We start from the raw sequence: 25420 nt of genomic DNA, 5'->3' as shown, positions 1-25420 counted from the left end.
GATACATGAGAGTCCAGTGAAAGATGCCATTACCTGTGTTGGTTCAATTCCTGCTTTTTATGAAGTGCAACTTTCTAACCATTTCATTATATTTGTGTCATGATATATTTATTCAGGATAATGCAGACCTTTTATTTGCCATATCCTGCCATATCCTTACATAAATAATTGTATTGTATTCCTTCTAGAATATTGATAAGCATCTCAAAACTGTTGGGGGACCGGGAAGGAAAGGACAAAAAGACCAGGCAGCCAGTAACCTTGCCTTAAGATATCTACTGCAGAATTCTCTCAAAAGTTCTATATACAGAATTATTGATTCATTTGGAAAGTGTATCATGTAAGTATTTGATCGGAAATAAGAATTAGCAGTAAATGACTCCTTGAGAGAGAAATTTATATTATCAATTTGTGGGACAGTTTTAAAAACAAATGGCTTTAGTAGGTCATTACATATGAGAAAAAATGTGCCGATCATCTCTCTGCAATTTGTGACTAAATTTATTCTCTACAAATATTACAAAGGTCAATTCGTACATTCTATATGTGAAAGTGTTTACACGCATATGTAGCATCTTTTAAGTGGCATAGCTTTGTAATACACAAATACACATCTAAGATTATTCAGCATCTAAGGGAATAAATAATATTTACACCAGATTTTTAAAGTTTACCACATTGTGCCATCAGCAAATCAAAAATTACATTTTATTCCAGACCAATTTCACCATTCACTCTTGAAGAAAGGCTCAAAAGACTAGTAATGCTTGCAGACATCAAGATAGAGTGAAGTTTATTGAATCTTTAAAACGTTTGTATTAATTCTATGGGTACATTATATTGCCATATGTTACACAAGTTATTTAAATGATGCAGAACTAAGCTTGAAGAAAAAACAATAATATGCAACAGCAACCAAAATGTCATAAATTAGTGTTCCAAATGTTGTAAAAGGCTATATTAAAATTAACTATTTTTGCTTTGAAATAATTCCCAGATTCAGTACAAAAGACTTTTGTGGACAAAAAAAAAGCTGCCAGGTTCATTTTCATTCAATAATTTGTCTGTAAGGGCTGTTCCATTTACAGACATGATTTTTCTCCGTTTTAAAGTGGAATTCTGCTTTTGTCCTGACGAATCAGATTTTTCTTGATATAGTGTGTTTTTTATATCATCTCCGATCGGTTTTTAAAAAACAGTCTGTCCGGTCCCATTCTGCAACGACCCTTATAAATTATTCGTTCCATATATTAGTTAGCACATGACTCTCATAAAGAGTATTCTGATAGGTCAACAGTTTAAATTCATGCAATGAATCTTCGTGTAATTGAAACTGATGGCAGTGGAAAGAAGAAGCATGCTTGCAAAACTTGGCATCCCGAGTTATTGAGAGAGAGCATGACAAGAAAAGTTTAGTTAAAGGTTTAAAAAAAACTTGGCAATGGGAATGGCTGGAGCAAAAAGTTGACGGAAATTTTGTTGGTCAGTTTATAAGAAATCTGAATGCTAGAAAACTGTCATTTTGTGACCTCTGCATGAAAGATCTGAATTGCGGTAATCGCAGTTGGAAGAGTTTGGAACAGCACCTACAAAAGTAGCTAAGAAAAAATTGAAGGTCAGAAGGCATCTGGAAAAAGTGAAATTAATTACTATAAGAAGGAGGATTTCTTGCATGAGAGAACAGATGTAGCCCTCTGTCAGAATATGTTTACTGCATGTCACCAATACAAGCACCAGCTTAAAAGGAAAAAGGCTTTCACTGAGAAGAAAAAGAAATGATTGCACATTTGAGCAAAAAAAAAGTCAGTGGTGACAAAAAGGAAGGCTAAAGAAATCTTTGCCAAAGCCACAAAAAGAGTTTGACTGGCATATCAACAGGTTGTGTCCATTGGTGAAAAAGACAGGTGAATGTATGGGATTATTTGTATATAGTTGATGTACTTGGGTGTTTATTTTACAGATTTGTTATGAAAAGAGAGAAGTAAAATATATTTGCAGCAAAAATTGACAAATTGTTGTGACCTAATTATGATGTGAACACTGACATGCATATGAAATAACTTCAGCATCAATAGTATTGGAGAATGAATTCATGTGACTATAAATATTGTGAAATTATTGAAGTAAAGTTGAACATTTTTAGTAAGTTTATTAGTTTTTCAAATGATTATTTTGGTTTATTTTATGATCATAAGTCGCACCAGGAGCAGTTTTTTTACGAGTGTAAAATGTGTTTTTGGCTGGGGGCCCTGGACTCCCAGAATAGGTGTGCTGCCCCTCGAGACCCCATTGGGGAAGGACCCACAAACCCCCCTTAAAATTTTGTCAGCTTTTTTTATGGAAGACCAAAATCATGTCTGCATTTAAACATACATGGTACCCAGGAAAGGCAGTTTTTAAAGAAGATATGCCAGGATACTTTGATTTCACAAAGTTCATATTAAAATGATAAGAAAATTCTAAATTGCATCAATGGGTGAGTTCCCCATTTTAAAAGTGCCTTCCCTGGGCCCTTTGTTTGTTTTAATGGAACATCCCTAATTAATGACTTTGTAGCCCATTGCAGATTGCATTCTGTTTGTTTTTTTATGTCCAGGTCATTTCTTTAAGTTAGTTCCTAAACCTCCATTAATATTTAATAAAATGAGTGAATGAAAAGCTATACTGAGCATTACCTGTCACATCCACAATGATGATAGATATTTAATACATACTTGGTGCTACAGTATTTTAAATGTAAATGTGTAAATACCCGTGGGCAGGATATAATGTAACATTAATCCATCATATGTTTTGGATATAGGCACAGAAATAAATTATTATTATGATAACTCTTTTCTTACTTATGACAAGTGTTGCAGAAGGCAAAGCATAACCATCACAGTGTCCATCTGGCTGACCAACCACTGTCAGTATTTGATGCTGGATTTTGAGAAGTATGATGGGTGATAAGAAAAAAAACATGTTCCCCATGTTTTTGAGCAGAATATGAAATTTCAACCCTTAGAGACAAAGAGTTGTGGCATGGACTCTGCAAATGTTGTCCCAGGGAACAAATCTTATCACAGTGGGTTGGATTACACTTTTTCCTTGCCAGGGGTTGGCAAGTATGATTATGATTTGGGTTGGGACATAAGTTCAGGAATTTAATGTGTATATATATGACAGCAATTTTACCTATTACTGTGTAAACCAGTCAAGCTTCTTAGGTGTGACCATTAGATAAAACTGAATGGTACTTTCTTTGGTGACCACTCCAGTATTCTTTATTTTGCTTGTCCCACAATGCTTGCAGCATCAACAACCATGGAGTCTGCAATGGTCTTACTCACAAAAGCAGACAGCAACAAAGGTTTGTGAAGTTATTGTCTTGTATGTTAAATACAAATGACAAAATAATTGTTCAGAATATTTTATTGCCTTGAGTAATGACTTTATAACACGCATTCATCTTTCAAAAAACAAAACAATTTTTTCCACAACAGGTAAACTAATGTAAATATAGTTCTGTTTTAATGTAAAATGCACACCTTGTCCTAACAGCAAGAAAAGTAAGTAAAAACTGCATGATACACAACAAAATATGGTTGTCCAAAAATTGGATAGGAGCATTCATCTTGAGGGTTTATTCATGCTCTGGACAAAAGCAGGTCACACTTGTCTTCTTATATTCCAGTATTTTTTGAGGTTTTTTAAAAACTATTTTTTGACACATTTTTGAAATTATTTAACTTAGAAGTTAATTGTGATGGCATATTTTTATCCATATGCGGATGACTTGGTCTGAATTTCACCAACAGAATTTAAATCTAGGCTTAAATTTTATATTTGAATTCAATGATCTAATGACTAACATTTAGGCCTGACCTAAAATTGACAAGTCACTTGTCTTAATTCCAGACTTAACTCAAACATTAAAGCCCTAATGATGCCATTTATCATAAATTTCACCATTCTTCCAGTGTAACTAATGCTTGGAAGGAAGGAAATGATTTTTTTTGAAAGCTGTCTGACACAAACCATTATTTGAAATGTTGGGTTTAAACAATGTTCAAATATTCAGTTTTGAATCAAGAGGTGCCACCCCTTCAACAAAGTTGCTCATAAGATAGAATGAAGAGAGGCAAGCCTGAATATTTTAAGTAGATCTGAGAAGAAAAAGCATGCATTAGATAAAACTTAAGACTGGTGAATATTGGTGATCAGCTGGAATGCCAGAAGGGCTAACTTGGGCTGAAGACTTCTTATGTTTATAATGGTGACATCATCAAATCTCTCATTCCATCTTTCATCTGAAATCGGTTGACCCATAGATGTTGCCGATCGACATTGGATTAATTTGTACACGTGAAAAATGGCTCATAATATGATTAAATGTCGATGTTATCTGGTTTTAATGGAACCCAACTGTGTTAAGGACCAATATCTTTTAAGATTCAGTATTGTTCAGATGATTTGGCACATAAGACCTTTTGCACGCAATTAGTGCTTTAAGTTGGTGAAATTGATGCCTGGCAAGAATTTCTGGCCACTACAGCGATTAGTTAATTTCTTGCACATTTTGAAACTTTAACTTATTTGATAAAAACCTGTCAGCATAATTAACCAAAAATCACTCAAAGTAGTAAAATGAAATTTAATAAGCATTTTTGTGACCTGATTATCAGGCCATTACAGCAGTTTTGTCATTTGTTTAACAATGTTTTGAGGGGGAGGGGTCATTTTACTTTTTTCAAGAAGGGCCTTGTTAGCACAACTAAGCAGAAATCATTTGTGATTGACAATTTTTTACAGTAGGCACATTTTGAATTTTTATGCAGATTTTCCAATTAGATTTGTAGAAATGTTTTAACACAGCTTTTAACTTTTTTCGATTTTTTGTTGTTGAAGCTTTGGGCATGAATGACCTGTTCACAAATCACACTGCTATAGACAAAAATCATGATTTTTCTTAAAGAAAAAGTAAACCCCCAAAATTTGGTGGAAGTTGAAGCCATATCAGACTATTTTGGTTCAAGTCACTTCTGGAAATTTGTCATGTATGATCAGTTTCTGGTATATAACTTGAGAGTGTTTTCGGACCTTTCCAGTCTTTTTTGGTAATTTGCAACATGAGGTTAGTTTCCAGTATGTTAAATACTGTAATAACAATAACAGTTCATTTTGGTCCTTTCCAAGTGTTTCTGGTAATTCATGTCATATGATCAGTTTCACTTCTTTATCCAGAATGCTTCATTTCGCTTTTGTTTCTTCGTGATGTACTGTGTTTGCTTTTTTATAATTAGATTTCTGCAATATTCATGTTTCTTTGTGAACTATATTCGGCCGTGTTTCAGTAAACCTTTCTTGTGTCTTGACTTTAACATGTCAGACAGTGACTGAAAGCCCACCCCTGTTGCCGTGTTTTAGTAAAAGAAGCTTCTGGCAAAGCTGAAAAGAGCCAGAAGCAGTTTAGAGGACAATTAAAATAATACAAAGAGCTGTGTACTGTAAATAGTGCTATATAAGTGTACATAGTTTTGTAATGTTTTAAATGCTGTTATCATTCTTCTGGCATCCACCTGGCATTTTCCTTTGCTGTGATAAGTGTCCCTATTTTTTTAAATAGAATCACACATTTTTTACCCTCTAGGCCCTAATTTTCCTAGTTGGCAATGGGTACCTCTGCTAGTTTTCAATTTTTTTTATCTTTATGAACTTTATTTCAAAGAAAAATCATTGTCCTTATTTAATCTAATTTATCATTCATGACAAAATTATGTTTTCTAAAGTACAAAAAAGTTACGTAAAAAAATTATCATTTCACCAAGACCTATGATCCAGATAAATTTTAAGTTATACATTTATAAAAATATATGCTCATATGCAGCAGCAAGACTTGAATCCAAATGAGTGATGTAGTTTGTTTGCTTTTAATTTGGAGATAGATTTCATCTCTTTTTCATGATATGGTGTTCAGTAGAGTGGCATCTACAGCCATATCAAACAAGAATATCCTTTATCACTGAGTGCAAGTACTTTCCCTGTTAAGTAGAATTGGGTCAAAACACCACATGTTTCAAGCAAAGTTACTTGATTCAATGATTTACACTTATTTCAGCAAGTACAAAGTGTTACTGATTATGAAATTTGAAAGTGTAGCACCCGGCATACAGTGTACCATATCATAAATGCACATCATTTAATGAAACAAAGATTGAAAGGAATACTAAGTACTGGTAGGATGTGTCCAAAATAATTTAATTAGATTGATTAGTAAATGGTGTTAATTGTCTGAAAAGTTGGAGGATGGGATAGAATAAGGGATCTGTAGAATAGTGATTTAAATTAAACCTAGAATCCTGTGATTGCAGTTGTGAATTGTAGTCAAAATGAATACACACAAGCTTTCCATGTTGATACTGGAGAGATTCCTATCAACACAAGCTAGTTCATCAAACCAAGCTTGTTTCCCTTATTGTTTTCACTTACAAGCTCATGTTCAGAATCATTACTTTACAGCGAAATAAAAAAGACCCTTACTTTCTTTGATTATGGACACTTTTAGGGTTTGCAAAATGGAGTACATCAATTGCTGTAAATATTTATTGTCTTCATCCAGATATAGCTGTCTATGATTGACACAGGTATGTATTATTTTAATATGATTGGAAAGATTGATACCTGATGATTTAGACATATAAAAGCCAAAATTCTTGTCGTAATTTCAGTTGATGTACATTCTGTTGAAATTATCTAGGTCCTTTGATTTACAGTGATCATTGAGAGAAATGCTTACATGTATATAAATCAATCCATTTGTTCCCTAGTTCATTTCCTTAAAATAACTCTGGTTCTTCTTTTCACTATCTTCCATTACCAAACTTTGTAAATAGCTTGCATTGGGCAACAATGAAGCCTATCAATTTTAATGTCAGGTCATTGTCAGCTGGAAATAAAAAATGTGTTTCTGCACTAAAACGTTGTTTGTACATTACAGACAGAGACCAAACTGTGTCCATGGTTTACACTTGGGGTAAAGCAGAAGCCTATCAGTGTTGGGTCAAAGGTCAAGGTCACCATTATTGAAACAAGAAAAATGTTTTTTGCATGGTAGTTTGAGATGTCCACCATCTACATTTACCAAACTTGGTGGATGTTGTGCGCTTGAGATAAGGAAGAAGCCTGTTGATTTTGGACTCAAAATGTAAACAGTGTCACTGACTGAAAGAAGAAACCTAGTTTCCACACAAGTACATTTGTTCTACATTACATACCCAAACCAAATATTTGTGGTAAGATTGCAATTAGGTAAAGAAGACTTCTGATTTGGGCATCCATAGATTAAAATTTATGGTCACTGTGACTGAAAGAAGGAGAATGTATGTGCACAAAAACTCTGGTTGTATACCATGTTGAGTTACCAAATAATTTGGACAGTTTTCACTTTGGATAAGGAAAAACTGTCAGTTTTAGGATCAAAAGGTGAAGGTCACTGACTGAAAGATGAAAAATGATTTCTGGACATTGACTAAAAATAATCCCTCATCTAAAGTTACTAAACTTTATGGATGACTTCTACTGAGGGCATGGGTGAAGTCTCTTGATTTTATGTTCAAATGTTAAGTCAAGGTCACAGTGCCTGAACTTGTAAAACTGTTTCCAGTGAATAACATTTGTTCTGCTCTGCATACCTGTACCAAACATATATGCAGTATAGAAGAAGCATCGTAATTTGGGGTTCAAAAGGTCAAAGTTCATGGTTACTCACTAAAAGAAGAAAAATGGTTTTGCACAATAACTCAAGTTATACACCAACAACAGCTACCAAACTTTATGGATAACTTTGACAAAAAATGAAAAATGGTTTCTGTGCAACAACCTAAATAGTCCACCATCTACAGTTTCCAAATTTTATGGATAGCTTGCACTTGGGATGAAGAAGAATCATGTTGATTTTTTAGTCAAAAGGTCATGGTTAGTATGACTGAAAAAAGAAAAGTTGTTTCTGCAGAACTACTTGAGTTCTTCATTGTCTACAATTACCAAACTTTGTGTTATACTTGTACTTGGGATGAGGTATAAGCCTTTTGAATTTGGGGTCAAAAGGCAAATGTCATGGTCATGATAACTTATTGGGGGAAAAAATGGTTTATATGCAATGACATTAGTTCTGCATCACATACTTTGGGTAAGGATGAAGCCTATTGGTCACAGTGACTGAAATAGTTTCAAGACAGTAAAATTTCTTCTTTGGCACATACCTGAACCAAACTTTAAATCTGCAAGGTCAAGTTCATTGTAACTAAAATAAGAAAAAGGATTTCTGCATAATAACTTTAGTTCTTTACTTTATATTTTGAGCAAAGTTTGTAGAAGGCTTGCACATAAGGTATTGATGATCCCCATTTATATCGGGATCAAAAGGTCAAAGGTCTGGTTAGATAGAAAAATTGGTTTTGAAGAATAGTCTTTGATCTGGAGTAAGTTCCTTGTCTAAACATCATGCATGGCTTGCACTTAGTGTATAAAGAAACCTATAGATTCTTTTGTTTGACGGTCACTGCAAGTCTGATAAGAAACAAATGGCTTCTGCACATTTAAGTTAATTGTCACCATATACATGGACACCTTGTATACCTTTTACATTGACCAATGGTTGAAGTTATATAAAACCATAGGTTACTGGTAGTAATCTCCAGAGTCAACCATGCCCTACTAGTGCCTTCATATAGGACTATTAAATATGGGACAAGTGTATAATGTGCTGTTGGCAGTGCTCTTGTTGCATTTAGCATAGTAGTTTCTCTGACACTGTATATACAGTCATGAAACTTGAATCTACCATGCTAACTTATGCCCATGCCTATAATTTAGTGTATATATTTTGACCCCATTGATCACAAGTTGTACTTTGATATCTCATTAGATCTGTCTTTAATAGTCTCATCTTTATCTTTCAGAGACTTGAGATTGCCTGCTGATGTAGAAAAGAAGATAAAATGTTTTATGGACTACAAAGAGTGATCAGGACATTCAACGATTACTGTAGTGTTACAATATATAGACTACAAAGAGTGATCAGGACATTCAATGATTACTGTAGTTTTACAATATATGGACTACAAAGAGTGATAAGGACGTTAAACGAATACTGTAATGTTACAATATATGGACATAATTTTCTCATTGCTTTTAGTAGCTACAAGCAGTTTTATTTCAGTTGTAGGTTCTTTTGTTAGATGCAAAAGATAAGGACCATATAAAAGGGTAAGATTATGGCTGCAACACTTACAAAAGTTCTAAAGATGTACATGGTATACACTTACAAAAACAGTGTCATTTAATTGAAAGTCAGTGTAATTTTCCTGTCTGTACCTTGCAGGCCCTCAGCTGACAGTATTTCTACCACACGTATATCATATTTGATTAAAAAAATATAATGCACTTTTGTTTACATGGTTACCAATTTTATAAATATTTGCAACCAGGTATCCTAACCTGAGATGTTTTCATCTTCAAATGTTTCAGTCTTCATGGAGAACTTTTTTTGTACCATTTGAGAGTAAACATTATTTAATTTGTTGATGTTTCATTTATGAACAGTATTATTTATTGTTTTTTTTTAAATGCAGTGATTGTAAAATAGGCTTCAGATTCATTTTTACCCAGATAAACCAAAATTATCAAATGGAATTAACATCATTTGAATAATGTTTGTGTACTGGCCACAGCAATCATGGGTTTTCTCCCATTTCTAGGGTAGGATTCCTCATGGAGCATGTGTACTTTGTCTAAAACTTGGCTTTGGGGTTGAGACAGAGATGTTTTTGTTGTGTATATGTTAAAATGAACTGTATTGACAGAAACAACTTCTTAATATTATGGAATGCAGAAAAGAGCTGCTGGCAGGTTTTCAAGTCTAGCCCTGAAGTTCTGTTTGGTTGGATTATGGATAACAAAGTGGGTAGAAAATCCATTTCCTGGCACTATGGCAATAGACGAATACTTGAAGACATCCTAAGGCACTGATGTTTGGAAAAGCACTGTGAATTGCAAGTGCATTAATCATTGGATGACATTTACTAAGTGTTAACATCTGTTTAGTGTTTTGTCTTGAATAGCATCATTAGCCATCTGTTGTATCAGGTTTTGCCTTACACCTAGGCAGGTCTCTGTGACCCGTATTTCATACTTATTGAGCTAAGTTGTGTGTTTTAAGTTCATTTCTTTGGTACTGTTTTTATTAGACTCATTAAATTTTATTAGATGCCTCTGTTAGTACTACACCCTTATAAGCAAAGAAAGTCACTCTGACTTAATTGTATGCTTTTTTGTCTACAGCTTGTAATTTCACTCATAACCACATTAATCACTTTATTTTCAGAGGGTGACTCAGTTTGTTACAAATAAGAACTAATCTACTTGAGGCCATATATCTTGTACATGTCTAATCATTTAGCTCATGCTAGGTTTTTTGTGCCCCTGTATGCATACTGTTAGATTTTGTCTGCTGTAAATTTCTTGGGTGCTGTTCATATTAGAATTGTGATGCTGATGACTTGCATTTCTATTAATACAACATCCTTATGACTACACAAGTTTTTGCCATGCTATATGCATACTATACTACCTAGAATCGTGAAATTTTTGGTGAGAATGCATTTTGGCAAGTTCTACATTCAACTTGGGGAAAAAAGTTTGTGAGCTATGTTTCATGCTTAATTGACTTTTCTGAAATTGTCTCCTTAAAGTTCACTTATTGGGTGCTGTTTATCTTGTGTCATGAAGCTTGATAATTGGATGCATCTTTATTAATGCTACATCCTTACAACTAAAGGTCCCTGTGACCAACATTTTATGCATTATTAACATGGGTTAAGTATTTGTGTTTACCTTGTGACCATACAGATCCTTCCATACCATATACATACTAGACTACTTAGAAGCCCATTTGTGACCAGTGCAGTTGGAAATGGAAATAAATATATTTATTCAGTGGCAGACTTTTAATATCATTAACTATACATTGGTGAGTATAGGTATTAGATGAGCATTTTGCATGCTTTTCATGTGAAACCTTGGATGTAATGGCTAGTCAGTGTGATATAACCATCAGTGCAACAATAATATTTGTACTTCATTATCTCCCAATACAAATACAAATTTGCAGCAAAAACTCCAAAAACAAAATTTATATTTATTTTCATGAAGATTCATCCACTGGCTGGGGTGGGGTGTGTCGGTAAGGGGCTGTTTAGCTTTCCACAGTGACCATGCCATTATATCTCTTTATTCATTATTCCTCAAAATTCTTCTCTTCATAACTGACAGATACTTTTAACTTTTGTTCTTTACATGGAGGAACTGGAACTGGACTAACAAGATTATCTGTATATCTTTTTAAATAGGGAAGCATTCAACTGGGATTCAACAGAAGTATCCAGGAATTATTAAATTGCAGTATGATTAAGTATGATAGATTATCATCAGATTGTTATACATGTGGACGTCTTGTCTTGTCAATATGTTGCACTGGAGTAAGATATACAAGGACCTTCAATGAATGCAATTAGGAATGTTTCCATCTAGAGGGCAAGTTCCAGTACAAAATTCAGCAAGGCACACTTTGCAAGTAAATGTAACAAGGTCAGCTGCAATCTTATCATCTTCAATCTGGTCCAAAGCAGTGATTTTGTTCTCACATCATAGCCCACAAATTCTTCAACCAACAGTGCAACACTCGAAATATATTTAATGTTGGCACCAACAATTTTTACTATTAACAATTCAAAATTTGGAGAGAGTATTCATCAATTTAATATTGCATAGGTAATGAAATTTAGATATGTAATTATATATAATAAATTTGTGGTTTAATTTAACCTTGAAAAGATCAAGTAAGTAAATCCTGTTAAACATTCGTCTGTCATAAACCTACATATTATGGTCACTACAACCAAATGATAAATGAAATAATGAATTAAGCAGCCACTAGTCTTTGCCATTCTCATTTTTTTATTTTGAATTTCTATTTAGAGGACAGGTTCTGCTTAAAAATTTAATTTAGGGTTTTTCGAGTCATCATGTCATCTGTAACTTCATCAGTCTGAATCTGGCCCAGTGCAGTGTTTTCTTTAAGTTCAAACCCCACAAATTTTTCAACCATTTCTGCAAAAGTACATCAAATGTAGGTGCCAAAATTGTTCATACTGAATAAGTTTTACAATTCAAGATATGGAGAGAAGTTTCATGAATCTAATATTGAATAGCTAATGAAATTTAATATAAAAAATATGTTTTTATGTTATTCCTCAGCTTAGGCTTCAGAGGGCATCCTCTTTCGTGTTGCAGTGACCATGGGGGCTGCTTCGGCATAAAATATGTCTAACATTGGGCCAAATGTGCAGACTCGGCTGACTTCAGATCTACCTCTATATTCTTCTCTTTTCACCATGCTGAAATTCATGTTTTTCAGCTTGGTAGTAACTATTTGTTAACATTTGAATATTTAGATGTTTGGGAAGAATCATCCATGCATAAAATTTGGGGAGAATCATCCATGCATAAAATTTGGGGAGAATCATCCATGCATAAAATTTATTTATATAACAGATGTGTTACATTTTTAAGCTGTCACAAATATTAATTTAAAGATAGACTATATTTTATTCACTGCAGAACAAGTCAAATATTTATATAAAATGGCATTATTGATTTAAAAATTTTTTTCTTTAATTTTTGCACACAAATAAACAACATATTGCCTTTTCATAATATATGATTTAGGAAAATGATAAATAAGAGCAAATGAAGTCTCAAGCAGTATTAAGCTTACATTAATAAACTGTCCAGTATACTGTTTATTGTTATTATTATATTTCATTTATTATGATTATTGAATGAATGGATAAATCTACCTGTGAAAGTGTTGTAGCCCCATTGAGTGTTTTTCTTGGTAGATTTTGACTACCGCTGTTCAGATATGTTTAAGAAATCTTCCTCATTAAGTGATTTGAAGCGTTTTGTTTGTGGTCATCCTGATGATCAGCTGGAAACTGGACTGGTGTTGGTTCATTCAAACTAAATGATAACTCAGTTTGTGATACATCTTTCACTTCAAAAGGCTCATCAGATGTGGATGGGTCAAAATTATCGATATCTTTGTGCATGAAATCTATCTAAGGCAGAGTTAGTGAAAAATCTCCAAATTCTGACATTTCAGTGTCAGCATTTGATAGCTATAATACCATAAACTTGTGACCTTGACCTAGTGCACTTCAAACATTTTTATCCATATTTTTCACAAATTTCGACAAAGAAAGAACGATTTTAATCATAAAAGATGAGAAATATCAGTTGCTTTATTTTTTTTTAATTGCAAGAATGTTCTATTCCATTAATGCTTACTTCATGTCTGCCTTCACTGGCAGTGTTTATCTTCTGCTGTTCACTTGACTCTATTTATAGAAGTGAGTATTCTTAGAAAAGTAGTTCTCCCCACAGTTCATACAGGAAAAAAATTCATTTTGATCATGTGGTAACATTATGACCATTGCAAATATTATATAACTTTCCTTTACCAGCTACTGCCATTGCAATTATATTAAACACTCATCTGTATAATAAACTTATATATTACAATTTCTACAATAAAATGAAAAATGAAATAAATTTTTATTAAGCAGTCATCAGCCTTTGGAGCCATGCTTGCAGTTCTTAAGACTTTTAGGGTGGTTGTCACACACACTCTCATATCCTGTCCCCAGCTGAGCTTGAAACTTTCTCTGCCTTCTGCCCCTTGCATTGGTTTGGCATCAGTTTATTGGGTTTCTTGTAAATCATGCCGTTATCACCTAACTGACTTGTAAGATAATACAAGCACAAGCATATTGGTGTTAATCTAACGTTAAACTACCCCCATCACTCTGATCTAATGGTTGCAGATTCATGTAATGTGCTTGTACTCCAGGAATTATTTGTTAATCTAACGTTAAATGACCAAATTGCTGATGGATAATCATTTGATGTTGTATTATATTGACTTCATTTTTATGAAATGAGATAGTAATACAAACATTTATGTAAAAAGACATTTTGATACTTAGTGATTTTCAAAAGGCTGAAAATGTACCTCAATGCAGTATTATGCTGAATGACAGTAGAATATGGGATCTAATGGTTGTAGATGCATGGAACGTGATTGTACATCAGGAATTATTTTGTTAATCTAATGTTAAATCAGCCCATCACTAATGGATAATCGTGTGATATTGCTTTATGTTGACTCCATTTTTGTGAATAACATAGCTTGTGTCCACCCAGCGAGATGTGATAGTAATACAAATATTTATATTTAAAACACATTTTAGTACTTAGTGATTTCCAAAGGCTCGAAGACATCCCCCAAAACACACCATATTCTGCCAAATGATAGTTGAACATGGTATCCAATGGTTGCTGATGCATGTAATGTGATTATACATCAGGAATTATTTGAACACAATCACATTTTGTGCATTGTCATGGGGCACCGGTCAGTTGTTGTTGTTGTTGTAGGGCTTAACGCCATTTTCAGCACAAGATAGGCTATACATGGCGGCCAGTATAATTGGTGGAGGAAGAACCCTGGAAAACCCAGGGAAGAACCACCGACCCACGAGAAGCTACTGGCAGGCTTTCTCACGTACCAACGTTAGCCGAGGCTGGACTCGAACTCACGCAGACAGAGGTGAGATGGCAGTGATCCGTAACGGCGAGCGCTTTAGACCACTCGGCCACTCGGGGCCCCCCCACCGGTCAGACTTGTGACATTACTCCTGCCAGTTATATATGGGGCGCATTTTTGGTTGACACCAGAAAATTGGTTGAGGGGCCATCCATATATGACATCACTCACCGAGGGGGGTGGGGGGCTGATTTGTGTGAATTTGGAGGTAAGTGGGTTTTGTAAAAATATGACATCATAAAGCAACAAAAGTGCCATCTACCAGAGAAAATGTAAACTACATAGCATCGCAGTATCACGATGGAAGGAAGAGAACGTTGAGAAATGAATTCATAAGATGAGATTAGTATATCTGTATCCCATGCATTTTAAGTCTTTTTTCCTATCCATAATTTTTCTCTTTAGGTTTCCAGAGGACTAAACCTGCATGGATCAAGATATTTTTTAAAAGTATTAAATAATTCGGGATACAGCATTGTATTGCTGTATTTTTCTATACAAAGTGATGTCAAACCAATTTTACTTTGCAACATTTTTATTTGGGTAGGGTCAAAGCTTGTCATGTTGTATATGAGGATTCTGAGTTTTTGTGACGAAATGTGATAAGCAAGGTAAAGATAAAAACTCACTAAAATTGTGTGATGTTATATATGGATGGCCCCTTTCACAGAATTTTCTCCTCTGGTGTGTTGGTAATGAATAAAGGCAACTGATTTATGAGGGGCCCCTGGTGGCTGAGTGGTCTAAAGCACTCACCATTACTGATCACTGCCATCTCAATTCTGTCCAAATGGTTTGAGTCTTGGGCTCGGCCAATGTGGATACATAAGTAAGCTTGCCAGTAGCTTCCAGTGGGTTTGTGGTTTATACAGGTTTTTTTCCTGTTTTCTTCCCTAACCTGTTATACTGGCCACAATGTTTAGCCTATATTGTGCTGTAAAATGGCTATAAACCCATAAAAACAACAGATTTTTGTTTAAAATGATCTGAACTTGAGTCACAAGAACTATTTGATCAAAATGAAATAGCATTTCTGTTCACAAGCGCCAAAATGATACGACATGACACATATATTAGATTCCCAATTAGTATGTAATTCTTATACAATAGCTACTTCCATAATTAAATGCAAGTTTAGTAAGCAGTGAATTTCATGTAGTCTTTCAGAAGCAATTTTTAATGTTCAGATTCTGTATTGATCAAGATGCCTGCAGAAACCATTTTTTAACAGAAGCCATGCAGACTTTATCCATAGTTTCTTCTATACCACAGCTTTGTAAAAACTAATATTGAGTTCCTGAGAGGATTTATTAGCTACTGAAGGAATGACAGCCCCTCAAAACATCTAAATAATTGACAACTGAAGTTCTTGTACCCTGTAGAATTAGTAAGGCTGACAAATGTAAATGGCTGATCTAAAGCCCAAAGATAAATCTTTGTGTGTGCATATATATATGCATGTGTGTGTATAGTGTGTGTGCTTAACTTCTGTCCATGATTGTAAGTTGTACTTTAGACTATGGTCAGGCGTAAACAATGTTTATGTAGTATTTCAGTTAAAAACCAGTTTTATTTTACAATTAGACTGTTTTTCCTTTGGATTGCTTCACATTTTGACATAGGTAAAGTCAAAATGTATAAATGGAAATTTGATAAATAAGTCAATCCTGTTTTAGATCAGGATCTGGGAATCTGTTTGTGATCAGAGCTAACAGTTGTGTTGTTGAAATCAGATCTAATTCGAGAGTAATTAATTATCTATTTAAAATATTCATAGGAATTACTAAAGTGCTTATTGACATTTGAATTAATACATTGCTTTGGATTTTTGTGAACTCGTTCAAAGATAATTTAGATTACATCAAAACTATTGGAATTCATTTGGAGCATTCTATATTTTTGGACCTGTAATAGGACATTTAAGATTATTTGGGATTTAATTCACAATATTGTGTTATTGAATTTTCATTTTGTATTTTGGGAAGTAAACTTCTTGTTATTTTACCTTATTCAGTTGGTTTCACTTTCTTACATATTTTTAAGACCTTAAATGATAATATATATATTTCCATTGAAACCCAAGTAGAGATGCATCATGAGGATTAATTTAAATTTGTCCGTAAGCTTGGTTTAGATTACATTTAAAATGCTAGTAATTTCTGACTTTTACTTTGGTGATGTTTACTGAAACAGTGACAGAAGAATACATTAATTTATTTTCACTCCCAAGAAAATGATATTTGTCAACATTTTTATTGATAGAAAATTTTATAGTAAAAAGACATAAAATGACTTGAGCAGAAAAATAGATCGTCCTGAAAGGGATTCATTTTTCAGATCTTGGTCAGTAAATATGGTTATTACCTTGCTCCTTATGATTCAGAACAAATTTTACAATCCACAACTCTTTTTTTTTACAAACACCATTGGGGGCCCCGAGTGGTCTAAAGCGCTCTCCGTTATGGATCACTGCCATCTCACCTCTGTCTGCGTGGGTTCGAGTCTCAGATTCGGCTAATGTTGGTATGTGAGAAAGCTTGCCAGTAGCTTCTCGTGGGTCGGTGGTTCTTTCCGGGGTTTTTGGGGGTTCTTCCTCCACCATTAATACTGGCCGCCATGTATAGCCTATCGTGTGCTGAAAAATGGTGTTAAACCCTACAACAACAACAACAACAAACACCATTGTAACTTATAGAAAATGCAAAAGATTAAAAAATTTCTTTATTGAAATAATTTGGGAGCATGAACTTTAAAAAGATCTACATTGATGCTGGTCTTAGCTGGTATTCTGCAGGATTCAAAGATGTATAAACCTGATTTGGCAATCAAAGAATAATTAAATCACTATATTTCTGAGTTGCAACAACAATTTTTAACTTCATTCAGAATATCACTAGGTCACTGCTTGTGCTGAGGCTTGACATGATCTATAATTGAATATATTTTACAAATTTGATTGCATTTCCTGCATGGAATAAGTTTAATTTGATCAGTATCTTGAACGTTTCCTGGGATTTGAGGGATAATTGGAAGTTTCTTGCCCCGATATTTAAACATGGTGCTAATTTTACTCGCCCTGACAAAGTTATGCTCACCTGCAATTTTTCCAGTATATAAAGATATGCGAAAGTTAGTATATCATATGAAAATGATTGCAATACAAACCATTTTGATTTAGAAAAAAGTTAAGTAAATAATTTAGTTTAATTTCTAGAAAATTTAAGTAATAACTTTCAAGCCCCTGAAATTATGAGACATGAAAGCACTTTTAATGGAGAAGGTGGTCAATTATGTTCTGGTGGATTTAAAATTGAGTGAATGTTTGCAAACACATATGTAATTCTTTCATGGAACAAGATTTCCAAGAGTTGATGTAGGTAAATGGTAATTACAAACTTACCTTTGCTCTACCACTGCTTTCAGATTAATGAAGGAATGTGCCTTCAAGTCACATGTATCTACATACTGACAAATTGTAGGCGAGTGTAACTTTGTCAGAGCAAGCAAAAAGTAATGCTTACATTTTAGGGCCTATAACTTAGTCTGGTGAACAGAAAAGTCAACAGTGGCTTGATGAATAGAAAACTATGAGGTAAAATGAACCATAAATTGTGGCTGAGTACCTTCTTGGATGGGAATAGTAGCCAACAAGCAAGGGTCAGAAAGGGTGTGCTTGGAAATTACTTACCTTGTCTTGTATGTTAAGATAGACAGGGTCTGATGTAAGAATGGAACATAACAGTAATCTGAGAAGCTTTTGCCACTTGTAATATTTTTTTTATGCTTCAGGCTATTGACTTTTTGAACATTTAGCTTGTGTTAGCCACTTGGGGTATGACCTGATAACATCAGTTGATTACTCATCTTGCTGAATTCATCTTGAATGGATGAGACTGCTATAAGATATACCAACACAAGGTAATTTATGTGGAATGTATGAAAATTAAACAATATTCACACACTCAGGCCAAGTTGTACAAAAGCACAGACCCCCACCCCTCCCCTAAATCATTTATTGATTTTAAAAAATAGTAATTTATTTTAGTAACAAACCTTAGGTGAAACATGTATGCCTCAGTTTGGGTTGCACTTGTCAGAAGTGATTTTGAAGTATGCAGGCAGAAGAAGATTGTCCCACCTCCAAGAACTAGCATCAAAGTGCTTGGCCATTCTCATGTGAATTTTGGTTGGGTTTTGATGATTGGATGTTTCAAATCTACATTTGTTTCTTTTAAAATGAGAACACCATCAGACTTGTTCACTCGTTGATAAATAACCAGATTTTAATTTTCTAGCCTATGACTAACTAACATCAGAGTTTCTATCTTTGAGGGGTTATCTCCCTGTGTTTTGAGGTCTATTTCAATATGTCTACCTCATGCTGCATACAATTTCAGTAAACCCTTACACTTGGCTTAGTGGACAATTTTTCTGAAAAAGTTTTAATCCATAATGCTTTTCCAGGACCAGTGTTTTTGAGTTAAGCATTATTTGTAATTCTTCATGCCATAATGTTTACGTCAAGATTCTTAAAAGAAATATGCTCTGTAACAAATTCAAACCAAAGAGCTGCCTGAGACCAAATTTTTGAATATGTGACCCTATCTGAAGTTTTCTTTGTGCTGTCTGATTTTTGTATTGTCCTTGAAGTTTTGTTTTTTGATTGCTTGCTGTCATGACCAAAATATCTGATTCATAAGAAGTTGATTCATCACAAGAAGAAGAAAAGTCTGATGAACATTCTGAACTTTTAATTCTCAAATGAGACATTTGTTTAGATGCTTTATGATTCAAATAAGACATTTTGTAGAAATCTGCAATAGTAATGTTTGAAGTGTGTTTGGTATACAGGTTTATTGTGTGTTTTTTTTTTTTTTTGTTAAGATCTAAATACTGTGAATACAAGGGACTTGTATCTTCTCAGTAACATAAACCCAGATTTGCCTGCACATTATGTGATGGCCTATTCAGGGTCTGTGTTTTTTGCATTTGAACTGGATTTATTTTTTGAATACCTAGAGTATTGTGTGCTGTTAATCATACTTTGGACCCAGTAGGTTTGTTGCTGCCTGCTTTGGTGTTACAGCAGGTGTGTTGCACAGCAGCAGTATGTAAAATTGTCATGTCATAACATATATATATATGTCTGCGGCGGTTCGAGTCTAAGATTCAGCCAATGTGGGCATGTGAGAAAGCTTGCCAGTAGCTTCTCGTGGGTCGGTGGTTCTTTCCGGGGTTTTCCGGGTTCTTCCTCCACCATTAATACTGGCCGCCATGTATAGCCTATCGTGCTGAAAAATGGCGTTAAACCCCACAACAACAACAACAACAACATATATATGCACGAATCTGTCTTAAAAATTATAGAAACTAGATTTCTTTGAAACATTTGTACTTGCTTTAAATATATGAAAAGAAAGTTAAATAATTTATTATTTAATAAATGTATGTGTATTTTAATAAATTAGTCCTTGTACTGATGGATATTGTGTTTATTGCCCCAAGTGCAAGGGAACTGTAAACTCATGCTTTGTAATTTGGTTTTGCTGAGAATATCCAACAGTACTTACACTATAATCAAAAGCTATTAGCAAATGTTGGTATAGACCGATACTTTCAAAACCTCATCAGCACAAAATACAAACTGAGTCTTGAAATGTGTTTTTGATTCCACATCTTTTCTTAAATTAATGATCCAGTTCTAGAACAGATTTTGTAAACATTTCAATGACATTAATGTAATACTTAAGTAACATTGTTTCTCACTTAAGGACGAGATTCTCAGCAGAAGAGCTATAAGTTAGTACACTGATATGCAGTTTCTGTTGACTAGATGATCACTGAGTAACAAAGATAAGATGGTCATGGTCTGCATGTCAAGTCAACCCCTGAACTACATCCAGATTGAAAGAGCGTGGAATGTTTAAATAAGATTAAAATGAAACAAAAGTAACAATGAGGGTGGTTTGGAGTATGGATGGACATGCACATGGTCACCAACATGATCTTTTTGACAAGCTTCCACCCAGGCAGGCTCACAGAATCATACTGAACTCTATCAAATGCTGGCTCACGCTTTGAACAGTAGTGGATTTCAAGTTGACAGAAGTCAAACAACATAAAAAGTGTCATAGTGAACTCCTTTTGATTAAAGTTTTTATTTTACACACTATGATGCAGAATTTTCATGTGAGAGTGGCCAGTAGTAACCAAGAAATTTATCAAACTACGATTTTATAAATTTTTGACAATTTGATATTTTATCAACAAAGATGTATACGATAAAATGTTAATTATCCAGATAAATATTATTTGCTTGTACAGACTACTACAGTGTCCATGGACATTTTTACTTACTACAGTGTACATGTAGCAATAAATGAAGCTAATTTGCTGGTCACCTGGCATATGTATATATGTAACAGTAACATAAATAAACACAATCCAATATGTCATGCAATTATAATGGTAACATGAATTAATTAAATTATTTCCTAAAAGTAAAATAAATGTAATTGGGAGAGAGAGTGAGATACAATTATAGAAAGTTTGTTCTTACACCAGATTGTCTCGGAGTACCACTATAACAATTTATCCTACATCAATCCCAAGCAAGCTGAGCAAGATTGACCCAGTGGTCCATTGAAAGACAGTCTATGGCCTATAATTAAATCTCACCCAAAAATAAGTAGTGATAATAGGTGACAAAGATTAATGAATTACTGGCATCAGGGTGAATAAAATCTATGAGAGTCAAGTTTTACCTTGGTCATGGCCCTTTGACATTATTCATATTTAAACTTTATATTCTTTAGACATGGCATTTCTAGATAATGAACATTGTATTGTATATGAACTAAGTTGCATCACTCCCTAACCTTTAGTATTTTAGAAGCTGTGTTAATAACAAATTTAACCGAAGTTGGGGAAACATGAAATGTAGGTCACAATTACATAGTTTGATTAATCGGTATCGGCATCAGGTTGTATCCACATGCTAAGCAACATGACTATAGCCGACTGTTTGTCATCAGAAGCTTTTATTGTAAATTACAGTTTAGAAAAAGTTGAACACATTGCTATCAGTAGGTATTATTAATTTGATTGTATATAACAAATTGGAAGTTGCTTTGTTCAGTTTGTTCTAAAACTTTAGGGTAAAGAGAGAATTGGAATAAATATGAGGATGTGTAATAACATTAGCATTTTCCAGTAAATGGCTGGATTATAGAAATATACAAGAACTTGTCTGAGTCCTGACATTTTTCCTCAAAATTGTCAGATTAATAAAACCATGTGGATGTCTCCCAAGTCCTGCTTGATCTACACAGGAACAATAACCGAAACTTGTTCATCCGAACTATAATTTATTCAGACAATGTTTGCACTAAATCAGAAAGAATAACATTTCAAAATGCAATCTTAATAAACTAAAGAAAAGCTAAGACCAGTGCAATTATTGTTTTATTAATGATGGTCATTGTAAAAAGTACCATTTGTCTTTGAGTGTAACAGTTACAACGAACAAGAATATCGAACAGCAACATGTCGTGTAAGTTCAGTCACTGACATTTATAACGATTCACATGGAAAACTGATCATAAATTATTAATACTTAAAACCTACTTTTTCTTCTTTGGGAGAGAGAGGATAGAAGAAGAAAAAATTAAATAAGCCTTAACATGGAAATACAGGTCTGAATAACATACTTAAGGGCTGATATACTTCCCCTCCTAATATCTTAGAATGATTTTATAGTGCTCTAATGTACAATAAATTTAGTCAGCTATCATTCCTTTCTTTCTAAAATATATTTAGACGTTAATTAGATTTATTGCTAATGTAAGTGATAACGTAGAAAAACCACCTCAGTCCCATCTCTGACCCCTGATAAGACAAACTTCTTTTGCATTAGGCCCTTTTGTGTTGGTTTGGGTTCACTTTATTAGGTTTCATGTAAATCATTATGCTGTCATTTCCAACTTACTGTCTTTTAAAGATAATACAGTCACAAGCATATTAATTTAAAATATCTGATGCAGATCAAGCCATCATCCATGGATAAATGTGTGATATTACTTTGTATTGTCTGAATTTTTGTGAGTAAATTTCAGTATCTTTTGCGTCCATCCAATGTAATGCGACAGTAATACAAACATTTATGTTTAAAACATTTTGATACTTAACGATTTTCAGAAGCCCCTAAAACAAACCACCAAATACCACATATCCAGCCAAATGATAGAGATGAACTTATGAACTGACAGTTCCTGTGCAACAAACGCGATTGTACCGAAAGAAATGTTAGAATGCGAGTGTAGCTTGTACGTTGCCATTAGAGAACAATCAGATTCGTCACAAGTAACTTCTCATGCAAGATATATATGGGACGCGTTTGGGGGCGCCCTTCAGATTTTATGTACCTCTGAGAGTGAGAGGTGTAACGTTGTTTCTATTTGCGACATTAACAGTGGAGAGAATGTTTGCATGTAACTGTGTTACTTTCATGTACTGTGACTGATTTTTCTTTGGATATGATACTTGTGGAAATTGTACTTCATTTAAGCACTCAGCAAACAAAAATGGCTTCTACCATGTGTTAAAAAAAATGAACCTAAATTATTCATCGATTATACTATCTTCATCAGTTATTAAAATGGGGGGGGATAATTTCACTAGACTAGACAAAACCAGCTTCTGAAAGTGCAATGAATGAATTACAAAATATATCAGAATTTTAAAAGAAGTTATCAGCTCATATTTTCACAATTTACCTTTGACAGTCAGGAAGTGAAAATGACCAAGCGGACGTAGAATTTTTTTAAATTGGTGCACATCTGATGCGAGGCCAAGCTGTATAATGTATGAACCAAATCACACCTATCAATCATACGCCAAACTTAAGGTCTTATTTTTCAGTCAGGAAATAGTGAGGAAAGCCTGGGAAGAATTGTTTCTTTCAAACTATAATCCTATGCAAAATACGAAATTGTTGAGCACATTTTAAAACATTTTTTAAAATTGTTTTCCATATTTTCTTGTCATCATATATGATGTTCTCATCAAAACGGTACATAATAGTGTTGTTATGCATAAAAATACGCTAATTAGGCTTAATTTGCTTTTGCTTGCAATATATGCCTTTTTGCAGCATTATGAGCAATGAAATTAATTATGGAGAAATTGGAAATATTGGAATACACGAGTGAAATCTAATTAAATTTAAGGATGTTGTATTATATGACATAAAAAATTAGTGAACAAATAAATGTTTCTTTTCATTCATTTGTAATGAAGTTAAGGGAAAGTAAATGAAAGCATGATGACAAAGTCGATTCGCTTTCTTCCATATAGAAGTGTTAGAAGAATAAGTAAACCTTTTACATTTGACATCCAGCAACATGAGCTGTTCCATCCCTGTTCAAAGTATGAAATTTATTTGTGACATCATAAGAATAAATTGGACAAGTTTGAAGTACCTGTCAGTACTAACTTACATAGAAAATACATACATTGCATATACACAAATCTGTGCGGATGGATCAAAGACACGTACGAACCCACCCCCAACAAAACAGCTGTTGGAGTAGTCATACCCCAACTCTGCATATTTTTAAGAAGACTACCCAGCGAATGTTCAATCTACACTGTAGAGTTTGTGGTAATCCTAGCAGAATTCAGTTGCATCAGAAGCTACCCAATACACATCATTAGTTCTCAGCTATTAGCACAGGGTCCTTCAATCCTTGGAGCCTAAAAGTGGACCAATATAAACACACCAGCTGATACCAAACAAAGTCGTAAGTGTCATACTTCATAGTAATCACTATTAGAAAAATCATGGCTGGTTTCAAAACATACCCAACATTAAACAAACAAGAAATAAAACATTTCATACAAAATTCAAAAAGGGGGAATTCCTTAAACAAGATACCATCCCAGTCCACATGGGTGCGCACACAAACAAACCACAAATGTGAAATGAGAACGATGAATACTGACCTTTCCACTGTGTGACAATCAACACAAATCATATGTTAATTTAAAATACCTTCAAAGATGACTTCACAGTGAAGTTCGTGTCAAAGGTTGACCTGCATTTTTTTAAGAGGCTGGACTGTCAACAGAGCAGCATGTAAACAGAACACAGATTTCACTTCCGGATCATCACCAAGGCAGTATTACTGTGCACTGTCGCCGAAATACACATGGAACACCACACCCTGAGCTCATATTCTCAAGAATAAACAATTACCTTTAAATCCCTACCAAACATGCATTAATATAGCTCTTCTATCACCACCAAAATGAGAGAGGAAAAATGTTCTAAAATTAGACTAGAACTACATTCGTGGGTACTGAGGGTACTGAACTGGAAGTACTAATTGTGACCCAATTCCATCTATAATAATGATAATGTAAAGAAAATTCCTAAGGGAAAGACATAATAATAAAAATACAAATAATGTAAAGCAGAACAAAAATATAAGGCAGATAACACTAAATAACCAAATGGTCAATCAGGTAAGAAACACTAAGACAATAAGAATGCAAAAAAAGGAAACCCACCAGACAGATAAGAGCAGATATAAAGATCAAGAAAGAAGCAGAAAACAACAACAGTGCAGAACAAGGTGAAGAAACACGGTAGAAAGTTGTACTAATAAAGAAGAAAAGAAAAAATAGAAAGCAACAACACAGATGAGAAAGATT

The 25420-nt window shown here is 33.9% G+C and overlaps 1 protein-coding gene across 2 annotated transcripts in view; it reads left to right on the top strand.

Annotated features, from left to right (window-relative positions):
* Positions 1-20185, top strand: part of LOC149807219 (nucleoporin NDC1-like) — a 110100-nt gene extending 89915 nt beyond the window's left edge. For both annotated transcript variants that reach the window (XM_089963722.1, XM_089963715.1), the window contains exons 16-17: positions 189-340; positions 8943-20185. In XM_089963722.1, coding sequence (XP_089819848.1) covers positions 189-340; positions 8943-9006 — 216 coding nt within the window. In that variant the 3' untranslated portion in view covers positions 9007-20185. The remainder of the gene's footprint in view (positions 1-188; positions 341-8942) is intronic.
* The last annotated feature ends 5235 nt before the right edge of the window (positions 20186-25420 follow it).

This window comes from Sinohyriopsis cumingii, chromosome 1 (genome assembly GCF_028554795.1).
Source record: "Sinohyriopsis cumingii isolate HCF-2022 chromosome 1, ASM2855479v2, whole genome shotgun sequence".
Lineage (NCBI taxonomy): Eukaryota > Metazoa > Mollusca > Bivalvia > Unionida > Unionidae > Sinohyriopsis > Sinohyriopsis cumingii.
This window is presented reverse-complemented; position numbering and strand designations above follow the sequence as displayed.